Source organism: Lepidochelys olivacea, assembly GCF_965140295.1.
Source record: "Lepidochelys olivacea isolate rLepOli2 genome assembly, chromosome: 10".
Taxonomy (NCBI): Eukaryota; Metazoa; Chordata; order Testudines; family Cheloniidae; genus Lepidochelys; species Lepidochelys olivacea.
In genome coordinates this window covers 42,479,430-42,493,020 of record NC_140420.1, presented here as the reverse complement: position 1 = coordinate 42,493,020, position 13,591 = coordinate 42,479,430, and the positions used below count along the sequence as shown (strand labels likewise).

The window sequence follows — 13,591 nt, the reverse complement described above, 5'->3', positions numbered from 1 at the left end:
ACGATGCTCGCAGTCCCAACGACACTCCCCCTCGTGTCGCCGGTCGTACTCACGGCACCGATCCAGCTCACGGCATCGCTCCAGCTCATGGGACCGCTGGGACTCCCGGCACCACTCGGCACACCGATCTCCATCCCTGAGGAGATCTCGGCGCCGCTCCCGCAGACAGTCATCGTCGAGGTCTGGATCCTGGTACCAACCCAGACCTCGGCACCAGTCTCGGTCCCGGCACCACACCCCAGTGTCTTGATGGCACCAGTCGCCCGTGGCCTGGTACTGATCTGCACTGCGTCCTGGAGACTCGACGCAATCACGTTCGGCACCGCCTTGGCTCTCACTATCTGCCTCCCATTTGTCTCAGTCCAATGGTGGCTCACGCCCGGAGTACTCAGCTCCTGGCCACAGTGAGGGTCATGCCAGACACTGGCAGGAGGAAGGCCATGATCCTAGCCAGGGGCCTACACAATGGCCCTTTTGGACCCTGAGGGCTTACCACAAGTCCAGGGAGTCCTGTCAGGGGCCTCCCACTCAGCCCACTCAGAACCTCGGGTGCCATAGGCCACCGTAAGCTGTCCCACTGCGGAGGGCATGGAAACTGCAGCCCCGACCCCTGGGCAAGCCCCAGACCCCGGCGTCATGGACCATGGAGAACAGGAACCATCCCAGCAGGAGTCACCACTGGACCCTCTAGCCCCAATGGCAGCATCTTTGTCTTCTCCAGATGAGGCAGTGGCTGGGACAACAATCTCGGGTCCCCCTCCAATAGACCTTCGTGCCCACCAAGGCCTCCTGCATAGGGTGGCACGTAATATGAACCTCCAAGCGGAGGAGGTGATAGAATTGGAAGACCCAGTGGTGGACATCTTATCAGCGGAGGCCCCGTCCCGAGTAGCTCTGCCAATCATATGTACCATCCAACCACTGCTAAGACAATCTAGCAGATGCCTGCTTCCCTCCTTCCGATGGCTAAAGGAGTGGAGAGGAAATACTTTTTCCCTCCAAGGAGTATGAGTACCTGTACACTCACAGTCAGCCGTGTTCAGTTGTGGTAGCCTCGGTGAATGAGAGGGAGCGACATGGGTAACAGGCTCTGGCACCCAAATCAAAGGACGCCAAGTGTCTCGATTTATTCGGGCACAAGATTTACTCCTCCGGAGGGCTGCAGCTCAGGGTAGCGAACCAGCAGGCGCTCCTGAGCTGCTATGACTATAATTCATGGAACTCCATGTTAAAATTTAAGGAGTTAGTGCCTCAGGAGTCCAGAGACGAGTTTGGGGCCCTAGTAGAGGAAGGCAAAAAGGTGGTCAGGACATCCTTACAGGCTTCCTTGGATGCTGCAGACTCTGCTGCCAGGACCCTTGCATCGGGCATAGCCATGCGCCACATATCGTGACTTCAGGTGTCTGGCCTACCGCCAGAACTGCAGCAAATCCTACAGGACCTTCCATTTGAGGGGCAGGGCCTGTTCTCTAACAAAACTGACTCTAGGCTCCAAAGCCTCAAAGATTCCAGGGCCATAATGCGCTCGCTAGGAATGCACACACCGGTCACGCGGTGTAGACCCTTTAAGCTGCAGCCTCCACGATCCTATCCCTTTCCTCGGCCGAGGCTGGACTTTTATAGGAGGTGGGGGCAAGGTGGCAGGAGAAAACCCACCAGTCCGGATAGAACCAAGGCCCGCCCAAGCCACTGGCAGGACCCAAACAAAACTTTTGAAGGTGCGCCCGAGGACAGTGTACCAGTCACCAACCAAGATCCTTCCCCTCCATTCTGGGATCGTCTTTCCCATTTCCACCGTGTGTGGTCTCTCATAACTACAGATCGTTGGGTTCTTCGCACGATGGAAAGGGGATATTCTCTCCAATTTTCTTTCTCCCCTCCCTCCCATCCACCCTCCCTATCCCTCTTCAGGGACCCCTCTCACGAGCAACTCCTTGTACAGGAGGTCCAAATGCTCCTGACCATGGGGGCGATCGAGGAGGTTCCAAGAGAGCTCAGGGGCAGGGGATTTTGCTCCCATTACTTCCTAATCCTCAAGGCAAAGGGTGGGCTTCGGCCTATCCTGGACCTATGCGGACTCAACAAATTCATGGTAAAGTTGAAGTTCTGTATGGTGTCACTAGAGACCATTATTCCTTCCCTGGATCCTGGAGACTGGTACGCCCCCTTCGACATGAAGGACACGTACTTCCACATAGCAATTCATCCAGTGCACAGACACTTCCTTGCTTTGTGGTCAACCGTGAACACTATCAGTTCACAGTTCTTCCTTTCAGCCTTTCTATGGCCCCCAAAGTATTCTCCAAATGTATAGCTGTCGTGGCAGCCTACCTCCGTCAGAAGCGGATCGAAGTGTTTCTGTATCTCGACGATTGGCTTATCCAAGGCAGTGCCAAGGAACAGGTGCAGTCCCACGTTCAAGTTACCATAGCCATGTGTCATCAGTTGGGCCTTCTACTCAATGTGGAAAAGTCAACTCTGGAACCAACCCAGAAAATAGACTTCATTAGGGCAATCTTAGATTCCAGGCTTGCCTGAGCTCTCCTACCAGATAACTGATTTCAGTCTCTGGCAAACCTTATCCACAACCTTCAAAGTTTTCCATCCTCAATGGTGAAAATGTGTCTGAGCCTTCTGGGGCACATGGCCTCCTGCACTTACGTGACCAGGCATGCCAGACTGTGGCTCCGCCCACTTCAGGCATGGCTGACAACAGTCTATCGTCCAGGTTGGGACAGCTTAAGCATGGTGGTCACCGTCCCAGAATCGGTCCTAAGCTCTCTGTTGGTGGCTAGATCCCAGAATGGTATGCAAAGGGGTCCCATTTCACACTCCTCAGCCCTCCTCATTACAGATGCCTCATCCCTGGGTTGGGGTGCCCATGTTGGGGACGTCCAGACACAGGGTCTATGGTCTGTCGCCGAGCTATCTCTGCACATCAATGTACGAGAACTAATGGCAGTGCGCCTGGTGTGTCAGGCATTGCGGGAGCGACTACATGGCCATTGTGTGGCAGTCCTCACAGACAATGCCACGGCCATGTTTTACATCAACAAACAAGGGGGAGCCCGTTCATCCCCCCTCTGTCGGGAGGCCATTCACACGTGGGAGTTCTGTATAGCCCACTCTATCCATCTGGTGGTGTCTTTTCTCCCAGGGGTCCAGAACACACTGGCAGATCGCCTCAGCAGGTCCTTCCAGTCTCACAAGTGGTCGATTCGTCCCAATGTCATCCACTCCATCGTCCTGAGGTGGGGGTTTCCCCAGGTCGACCTGTTTGCCTCACACAGCAATCGGAAGTGCCAAACATTCTGCTCTCTCCAGGGGCTCTCCCCGGGCTCTCTATCAGATGCCTTCCTCCTCCCGTGGAAGGGACAACTGTTCTACGCCTTCCCTCCATTTCCATTAGTCCACAAAGTCCTGCTCAAGTTGCGCAGGGACAGAGCACGGCTGATTCTGGTCGCCCCAGCGTGGCCCAGGCAACACTGGTACACCACGCTACTGGAGTTATCGGTAGACGCGCCGATTCTACTCCCACTTTGGCCAGACCTGATCTCACAAGACCACAGCCGTCTCTGTCACCCCGACCTGCAATCCCTCCATCTCACGGCATGGATGCTGCGTGGCTAACTCGGTCAGAGCTCCTCTGCTCCCACTTGGTGCAGTAGGTACTGCTAGGTAGCAGAAAAGCCTCGCTCGGTCTTCTCGGTAGATTTCATAAAGGTCTGGACCGTCTCTACCCTCATGAGATCTTAACCTGGTCCTTTCTAGACTTATGGGGGTCCCGTTCGAGCTGATGGCCCCATGCTCACTTCTCTACCTCTCTTGGAAGACAGCCTTCCTTGTGGCTATCACTTCGGCGAGGTGTGCGTCTGAGATCAGAGGTCTCACTTCAGAACCACCGTACATGGTCTTCCACAAAGACAAGGTGCAACTACGCCCTCACCCTGTCTTCCTTCCCAAGGTGGTTTCAACTTTCCACGTCAACCAGGTCATTTTCCTCCCAGTCTTCTACCTGAAGCTACATGCTACTTGGCGAGAGCAATGGCTACACTCCCTCGACATTCGTAGGACCCTCGCCTTCTATACTGAGCGTACGAGTCCGTTCAGAAAGACGACCCAGCTCTTTGTTGCAGTGGCAGACTGGATGAAAGGCCTCCCGGTCTCCTCACAGCGCGTCTCCTCTTGAATCACTTCCTATATCCGTGCTTGGTATGATTTGGCCAGTGTTCCGGCCAAGCCCCTCAATGCCCATTCTACAAGGGCTCAAGCCTCATCAGCCACTTTCCTGGCACAGGTTCTGATATAAGAGATCTGTAGAGCAGCTACTTGGTCTTCAGCGCATACTTTTGGTTCTCACTATGCAATAGTCCAGCAGTCCAGAGACGATGCTGCATTTGGTTCAGCAGTGCTACATTCAGCAACATCTCACACCAACCCCACCGTCTAGGTAAGGCTTGGGAGTCACCTAATTGGAATCGATATGAGCAAGCACTCGAAGAAGAAAAGCCGGTTACTCACTTTTGTAACTGTTGTTCTTCGAGATGTGTTGCTCATATACATTCCAAACCTGCCCTCCTTTCCCTGTGTCGGAGTAGCTGGCAAAAAGGAACTGAGGGGATGCTGGGTCAACTGGGGTATATATCCAGCACCATGAAGGCGCCAGTCCAGGGGGCTCCACAGCCGACCCACCAGGTGTTGCTAGGGTAAAAAATTCTCCGATGATCGTACACGCGGCACATGCACACCTAATTGGAATGGATATGAGCAACACATCTCGAAGAACAACAGTTACAAAGGTGAGTAACCGTCTTTTCCTTCCATGAAACTAGAGGTTCTTTGAGATGTAGTCCCTATCTGTATTCCACTTCTCACCCTCTACTGTGGATCTGTTGGATTTGCAGTGAAGAAAGAACTAGACATGCGGATGGTCTGCCCTGCCTTTATCACCTCAGATGGAACCATGAGGTGAACCAAGGGTCGGTGCGTAGACCAACAGACACTACTACTTTCAAAATCTCCAGATCCAGATGCATGGTGCAGTGTAACTCAGATAGGCACCACACATCTCGAAGCTCCTCCAGTTACAGGTAAGTAACCTCCACTTAGTGAGTGGCTGTTTCCACGTTTTGTAGGTATAGCTAGTTGCTCAGGTTGTTTCCTGGGGAATTTGGAGCAGACTGCTCTTGAGAAACCAGAACTCCAACAGCAGAACGGTCAATTTGCATGTCTGGAGCAGGAAGTCAGATGCAGCCAGTTAATCCTAGATTAGCCCTTTGCAGAAACTCAATTTATAGGTAAAACAAATTAGTGTTCTGTAGAAATGCCTTCTTGGCTTTATAGTTTTGTGTTTATTGTAGCTTCACCAAAAAGAGGTAGAGAAGAAACTAGCTGCTTCATTGTTTTGAGCACTGTGTTTACTACTGAAGGGAAGCAATATACTGGGGTTAACTTGATAATCTCATTGTTTTTATTCAGTGTTTGATAACTTCATTGTCATTTTATTTACAAAATATTTGCAGATCCAGAGGTTCCATTAAACCTGGTGTTTCTGAGGCAACCTTCTCCACTTACCAAAGTTACTGGACAAAGTGCAGTTTTCCCATGTGTCACTGCAGGATTTCCAACTCCAGTTATCAAGTGGATGAGAAATGAAGAAGAACTTACCATAGAAGAGTAAGTAATGGCTTGTAAATTGAAATTGACTTTCCCGTTACCTAAACTTAGTAATATAGGAATTATTATGCCAAGTCAGACTTAGGGTTTTAGACCCTAAGTCCACGCAGCTTCTGCTTAATTTTAAAGTGACACAGTAGGTTCTGCTGTTCTAATGTGGGGGTCTTCAGGTTGAGGGTTGTGACAAGCCTTGTGCCATGTAGGGTGGGCAGACCGACTCAGTCAATCCAGAACAACAGTGGATCTAAACCACAGGAGTGTCAGTATGATGCCACATGATTGCATGTGTTTGTTTGTTTGATATTTAAAAACAGGAAATTGCACACAAAACTGTTAAAAGAATGTTGAGGTTGCAAAGTCAAACATTCGAAAATAAGGAAATTCCAGAATTAAGGTTACCTTTGCAACCTAATTGGGCTCCCTTCTTCATATGCATTATGATATTCTTTAATTACATGATCAAATGCTATGTTTTCCACAGAATCCTTGCCTCATTCAGTGCATAGAAAGGACAGTACTCAATCAATGAGCACCTATTGAGAATTTTTTTTCCTCATTGTTCACTGTATGGTCCCATGCCTTATTTACTACATACTATTCAAACCCTGCTTTGAAGACATTTATTAATTTCCTCATGGGCTTTTTTTGTGGTGCTTATCTCTAGAGTATCTGAGTGGTTCACAAATATTAATTTATTTTCACAATACATTTGTGAGATTAGGTGGTAATATGCCCATTTTACAGATGAGAAACTGAGGCACAGAAATCAAGGTTGAAAGTATCCAATAATTTTGGTGTCCAGTATGAGATGCCTCGGACTTGATTTTTCAGTGTACATAGCATTATATAGCACTTTATATATTCAAAACCCAGCTCCCACTGACTTCAGTTGCAGCTCTAAGTGTTCAGCCCTTCATCAGTTCAGATCCGAGGGCCTCAATTTGAGCACCCAGAAACATAGGAGCATACAATTAGTGACCACACATGAGTTTGGTTTAAGCGCTTGCCAGGAGTCACACAGGGACTCTGTGACAGAGACAGGGATAGAATCCAGTTCTCCATGGTAGAATTCAACTGCCTTGCTCATGAAATCATCCTTTCTCTTCCTGTAATCTCCTGCGTGAATCACTATATATTTTACAACCTCTGCAACAGATGAGGCTGAGATCCTACAGACAAGTCTCCTTCATTGTACAACCTTGATTAATTGATTTAGGACTGAGTATTGCACGTCTTTTTCTAGATTTAAAGGCCAGTTGTCTAGAATGTAAGTGGGCGTGTGGGTCTTTTCAGGCCAGCCTCACAGGGTATGTCTACACTGCAATAAAACCTGCGGCTGGCCCATGTCAGCTGTCTCGAGCTCAGAGAACTCAGGCTGTGGGACACTACAATTGCAGTGGAGACCTCCAGGCTTGGGCTGGAGCCTGGGCTCCGGGACCCCACGGAGGACATGCAGGTGTGTCAGTCTCATAACCCAGGCACCAGACATCTACACTGCAGTTTTATACCTCTGCAGCCCAAGTCAGCTTACGTGGGAGAGCTGCGGGTGTTTAATTGCAGTGTAGGCATAGCCCCTGATGACTCCATACACTTGTATGAGCTAATGGTTACTACATCAGTGGACATCTAGTCTCTGAGAAAGATAGTTAAGAGGAATATTTCTTTTTCCTTTAAAGCTTAAAATAAATGTTCACCTCTACAAAAGAGAGGGAATAAATAAGGGGTTGGACCCTAAAAGCCTTTTTTTACATATTATGCTACAAAGTCTCTTTGGTCAGCTAGGGGACGAGAGAGGTATTTGGCTGTTGCTGGCTAAAGTTGATTCCATTTGTGTTATGGCACTTTCCTTAGAGAAGTGTATTTGTTGACATAAAGTTTATTTTGATGGTAATAAAGAAGAAAATTTGATTTGCCTCACTCTGCAGAAAATGAGTTCTTAATTCGTTTTTCATAGAACATAGTTCTCCTTTGAGTGATGGTCCCTATGTGTCTTCCAGTGTGAGTGCATGTACACTTCATGTGCATGAGACCAGAAGATTTTTTACTAGCAGTATCTGTTGGTTCGTGCCTGTGCCCACTGCCTCCTTGTGCTCTGAATCAAGGACACGAGGGGTGAAATTTATAGCCTGCTTCTCCAATTCCTTTTTGCTGCTTATGATTTGAGATGGAACCCCTGCAGTTTTGCTAGCTGTCCCTGTTTGAGTCTAGCTTTTTTCTGGAAATAGCTTATTGTTGGATCATTGTGTTTTACGAATTTAGGAGTTCATTAGTGTAGGTAGTGTTTCAGGGTGTAGGGGTTCCCTGTCCATCTCTCACCATGCACTATTTGGGATTCTTAATATGCCTAAGATCTCCAGTTTCAAATCCTGCATGGCCTGCACCTGGGTCTTCCTGGGGAGTGAGTCTCATGACTTGTGCTTATTTTGCATTAGAGAATCAGCAATCCTGTGAGTTCTGGTTCCAAACACACCTAATGAAGTAGACAATGAGGCCCCAGTCCCGACCCTTGGGGCACTCCACTTGATACCGGCTGCCAACTAGACATGGAGCCATTGATCACTACCCGTTGAGCCCAACAATCTAGCCAGCTTTCTACCCACCTTATAGTGCATTCATCCAGCCCATACTTCCTTAACTTGCTGACAAGAATACTATGGGAGACCGTGTCAAAAGCTTTGCTAAAGTCAAGAAACAATACATCCACTGCTTTCCCTTCATCCACAGAACCAGTAATCTCATCATAAAAGGCGATTAGATTAGTCAGGCATGACCTTCCCTTGGTGAATCCATGCTGGCTGTTCCTGATCACTTTCCTCTCATGCAAGTGCTTCAGGATTGATTCTTTGAGGACCTGCTCCATGATTTTTCCAGGGACTGAGGTGAGGCTGACTGGCCTGTAGTTCCCAGGATCCTCCTTCTTCCCTTTTTTAAAGATTGGCACTACATTAGCCTTTTTCCAGTCATCCGGGACTTCCCCGGTTCGCCACGAGTTTTCAAAGATAATGGCCAATGGCTCTGCAATCACAGCCGCCAATTCCTTCAGCACTCTCGGATGCAACTCGTCCGGCCCCATGGACTTGTGCACGTCCAGCTTTTCTAAATAGTCCCTAACCACCTCTATCTCCACAGAGGGCTGGCCATCTCTTCCCCATTTTGTGATGCCCAGCGCAGCAGTCTGGGAGCTGACCTTGTTAGTGAAAACAGAGGCAAAAAAAGCATTGAGTACATTAGCTTTTTCCACATCCTCTGTCACTAGGTTGCCTCCCTCATTCAGTAAGGGGCCCACACATTCCTTGGCTTTCTTCTTGTTGCCAACATACCTGAAGAAACCCTTCTTGTTACTCTTGACATCTCTGGCTAGCTGCAGCTCCAGGTGCGATTTGGCCCTCCTGATAACATTCCTACATGCCCGAGCAATATTTTTATACTCTTCCCTGGTCATATGTCCAACCTTCCACTTCTTGTAAGCTTCTTTTTTATGTTTAAGATCCGCTAGGATTTCACCATTAAGCCAAGCTGGTCGCCTGCCATATTTACTATTCTTTCGACTCATTGGGATGGTTTGTCCCTGTAACCTCAACAGGGATTCCTTGAAATACAGCCAGCTCTCCTGGACTCCTTTCCCCTTCAAGTTAGTCCCCCAGGGGATCCTGGCCATCCGTTCCCTGAGGGAGTCGAAGTCTGCTTTCCTGAAGTCCAGGGTCCGTATCCTGCTGCTTACCTTTCTTCCCTGCGTCAGGATCCTGAACTCAACCAACTCATGGTCACTGCCTCCCAGATTCCCATCCACTTTTGCTTCCCCCACTAATTCTACCCGGTTTGTGAGCAGCAGGTCAAGAAAAGCGCCCCCCCTAGTTGGCTCCTCTAGCACTTGCACCAGGAAATTGTCCCCTACGCTTTCCAAAAACTTCCTGGATTGTCTATGCACCGCTGTATTGCTCTCCCAGCAGATATCAGGAAAATTAAAGTCACCCATGAGAATCAGGGCCTGCGATCTAGTAGCTTCCGTGAGCTGCCGGAAGAAAGCCTCATCCACCTCATCCCCCTGGTCCGGTGGTCTATAGCAGACTCCCACCACTACATCACTCTTGTTGCACACACTTCTAAACTTAATCCAGAGACACTCAGGTTTTTCTGCAGTTTCGTACCGGAGCTCTGAGCAGTCATACTGCTCCCTTACATACAGTGCTACTCCCCCACCTTTTCTGCCCTGCCTGTCCTTCCTGAACAGTTTATAACCATCCATGACAGTACTCCAGTCATGTGAGTTATCCCACCAAGTCTCTGTTATTCCGATCACATCATAGGTCCTTGACATCACCAGGACCTCCAGTTCTCCCTGCTTGTTTCCAAGGCTTTGTGCATTTGTATATAAGCACTTGAGATAACCTGTTGATCGCCCCTCATTCCCAGTATGAGGCAGGAGCCCTCCCTCACAGACATTCCTGCCTGTGCTTCCTCCCGGTATCCCGCTTTCCCACTTACCTCAGGGCTTTGGTCTCCTTCCCCCGGTGAACCTAGTTTAAAGCCCTCCTCACTAGGTTAGCCAGCCTGCTGGCAAAGATGCTCTTCCCTCTCTTCGTAAGATGGAGCCCGTCTCTGCCCAGCACTCCTCCTTCATGGAACACCATCCCATGGTCAAAGAAACCAAAGCCTTCTCTCCGACACCACCTGCGTAGCCATTCGTTGACTTCCACGATTCGACGCTCCCTACCTAGGCCTTTTCCTTCCACGGGGAGGATGGACGAGAACACCACTTGCGCCTCCAACTCCTTTATCCTTCTTCCTAGAGCCACATAGTCCGCAGTGATCCGCTCAAGGTCATTCTTGGCAGTATCATTGGTGCCCACATGGAGAAGCAGGAAGGGGTAGCGATCCGAGGGCTTGATGAGTCTCGGCAGTCTCTCCGTCACATTGCGAATCTTAGCCCCTGGCAAGCAGCAGACTTCTCGGTTTTCCCGGTCAGGGCGGCAGATAGATGACTCAGTCCCCCGGAGGAGAGTGTCCCCGACCACCACCACCCACCTTCTCCTCTTGGGAGTGGTGGTCGTGGAACTCCCAACCTCAGGACATCGCATCTCATGCCTTCCAACCTGCGGAGTCTCCTTCTGCTTTCTCGCCCCAGACATATCATCTGGTCCACTCTCCACAACGATACCTGTGGAGAGAACATGAAAGCGGTTAGTTACCTGTGTCTGTGATACTGGAACCCGGACATTCCGCTTACCTCTTCTGGAGGTCACATGTTGCCAAGCTTCTTCACTGGCCTCTTGGCTCCTCTGTGCAACCTGCTCTATATCTGTAGAGCTTTGTGCCCCTAGAAGCCTATCCTGAGTTTTGTCCAGGAAATCCTCAGTTTCCCGTATGCAACACAGGGTTGTTATCTGTTGCTCCAGACCTTCAATCTTCTCTTCCAATATGGAGACCAGCTTGCACTTTGTACAGACAAAGTCGCTTCTGTCCTGTGGAAGCAAGACAAACATGGCACATCCAGTGCAGGTCACAACAGCTGAACCCCCCCCCCCCTTCCATATCACCTTCCTACTACGAGCTTCCTCAGAGCAGTATGCAAGACGTAAGCCTCACTGGGCTCACTCCAGGCGAACTCCCAGGCAAACTCCTGCTGTGAGCTGCTCTGCTGTCCCCGCTGCTCAGCTGGTTCTCCGCCACTCAGCTGGTTCGCGAAGCTCTGGCTATTTTTAAACAGCCAGGCTTCCCTGTCGCAAACAAACAGACACCCTACTGCCCGCCCCCTGCAGGCTAGCAGCCAATCAGACACTCACTCAGGCTCTCACACTGCCCCCCCAGCAAACACACGCTCGGATACTTCCTCAGCAAGCAAACAAACACAGACTCGGATACTTACCAGTCCCAGGCAAACTCCTGCTGTGAGCTGCTCTGCTGTCCCCGCTGCTCAGCTGGTTCTCCGCCACTCAGCTGGTTCACGAAGCTCTGGCTATTTTTAAACAGCCAGGCTTCCCTGTCGCAAACAAACAGACACCCTACTGCCCGCCCCCTGCAGGCTAGCAGCCAATCAGACACTCACTCAGGCTCTCACACTGCCCCCCCAGCAAACACACGCTCGGATACTTCCTCAGCAAGCAAACAAACACAGACTCGGATACTTACCAGTCCCAGGCAAACTCCTGCTGTGAGCTGCTCTGCTGTCCCCGCTGCTCAGCTGGTTCTCCGCCACTCAGCTGGTTCGCGAAGCTCTGGCTATTTTTAAACAGCCAGGCTTCCCTGTCGCAAACAAACAGACACCCTACTGCCCGCCCCCTGCAGGCTAGCAGCCAATCAGACACTCACTCAGGCTCTCACACTGCCCCCCCAGCAAACACACGCTCGGATACTTCCTCAGCAAGCAAACAAACACAGACTCGGATACTTACCAGTCCCAGGCAAACTCCTGCTGTGAGCTGCTCTGCTGTCCCCGCTGCTCAGCTGGTTCTCCGCCACTCAGCTGGTTCACGAAGCTCTGGCTATTTTTAAACAGCCAGGCAAACCCAGTTAATCTTCCTGCAGCGCTTTCATCCTCATCACCTGATGAGGTGATGTCATTGGCTTTGCCATTGTCACCCAACAACTATAAACAGTTTAAGAACCTCCTGAAGAGTATTGTGGAGTCACTCCAGATTCCCCTGGAGGAAGTCCAGGGCCCCACTCACAAGTTGTTGAACCTCCTTCAGACTGCTGGGCCTAGCAAGGTGGTGCTTCTGATCAAGAAAACTATATTGGAGCCAACCAAGGTAATCTGGCATACTCTGGCCACCTGTGCTCTCTCCCCCAAAGGATCAATAAAAAGTACTTTGTACCATCTAAAGGGGAAAAATATTTGTTTTCTCACCCCACGTCTGATCAATCACCAGATGCAACAGACTGCACCAGCCTGGGTCTACTCCTTTAGACAAAGATGCCAAAAGATTAGATCTCTTTGCAAAGAGGAGTTCCTCCTCCACTAGTGTACAATTTCGCATTACAAATTGTCAGGTGTTAATTTCTAAATGTGATTTTATTAATTATAACAAACTGAGTTGACAAATAAACTTCTACAACAACTCAGACTTACCTGAAGACAGAGTCCATGCGATGAAGGACCTCATAGCTCAGCTTCAGATGAGTTCTCAGATTACAATTTGATCTTGTCAGGTCCTTCTAGACTACATGGCCACCTTCACCTATGTGGCACTCTTCACAAAGCTTCATCTCCAGTGCCTCCAGGCATCTTTATGGACAGTCTATTTTCTGAGCAAAGACAACCTGAACAAACAACTCTCAATTCTCAACAGTGTTCTAACATCATTCTCCCGGTGGGAGAACAAAGACACAGGGATCACACGTCTCGCAGAACTCTAGTTATGGTTAGGGTAAGTAACATTTCTTTTCTGTAGAATTTGATGAGTTCTTTTAAGACTGCTGCACGTGTGATACAACATTTGAAAGGACAGATGATTTTCTGTAGAAAGCAAACAGCTTTCCAGCTCCCTCAGCTAACGAAAGCTTATGCTCAAATAAATTTTTTAGTCTCTAAGGTGCCACAAGTACTCCTTCTCTTTTTGCGAATACAGACTAACACGACTGCTACTCTGAACTCTGTCTCACTATTCACCATAGTATTGTTTGAGCAGATTTAGTGAAAATTGGTGTTCTTCTCTAACGTGCAGTAAATCCTGCTGTGTGATCAAATGGCTACCATTCTGAAACCGAAGCTTCCATGGATGATTTACTATGCTAGTTAGTATCTTGTTTTCCCTTGATGTAAATTTTGGTTATAAATTCCACTTTAAAAACGTTAATCTATTCTGCACAATTACACACCACTGCTTATCTTCTTATGCAAAGTCTAGTAGAGAATACCCTTTTCTCATTGCAGTATTTTTCATAGCCTTCTGTTTCCCAGCCAAGTTGTAAAAAT

At 49.2% G+C, this 13,591-nt stretch overlaps 1 protein-coding gene across 10 annotated transcripts in view; it reads left to right on the top strand.

Moving 5' to 3' along the window:
- Positions 1–13,591, top strand: part of NEO1 (neogenin 1) — a 529,567-nt gene that overhangs the window by 280,627 nt on the left and 235,349 nt on the right. For all 10 annotated transcript variants that reach the window (XM_084641041.1, XM_084641034.1, XM_084641039.1 and 7 more), the window contains exon 4: positions 5,523–5,676. In XM_084641041.1, the coding sequence (XP_084497167.1) occupies positions 5,523–5,676 (154 nt within the window). The remainder of the gene's footprint in view (positions 1–5,522; positions 5,677–13,591) is intronic.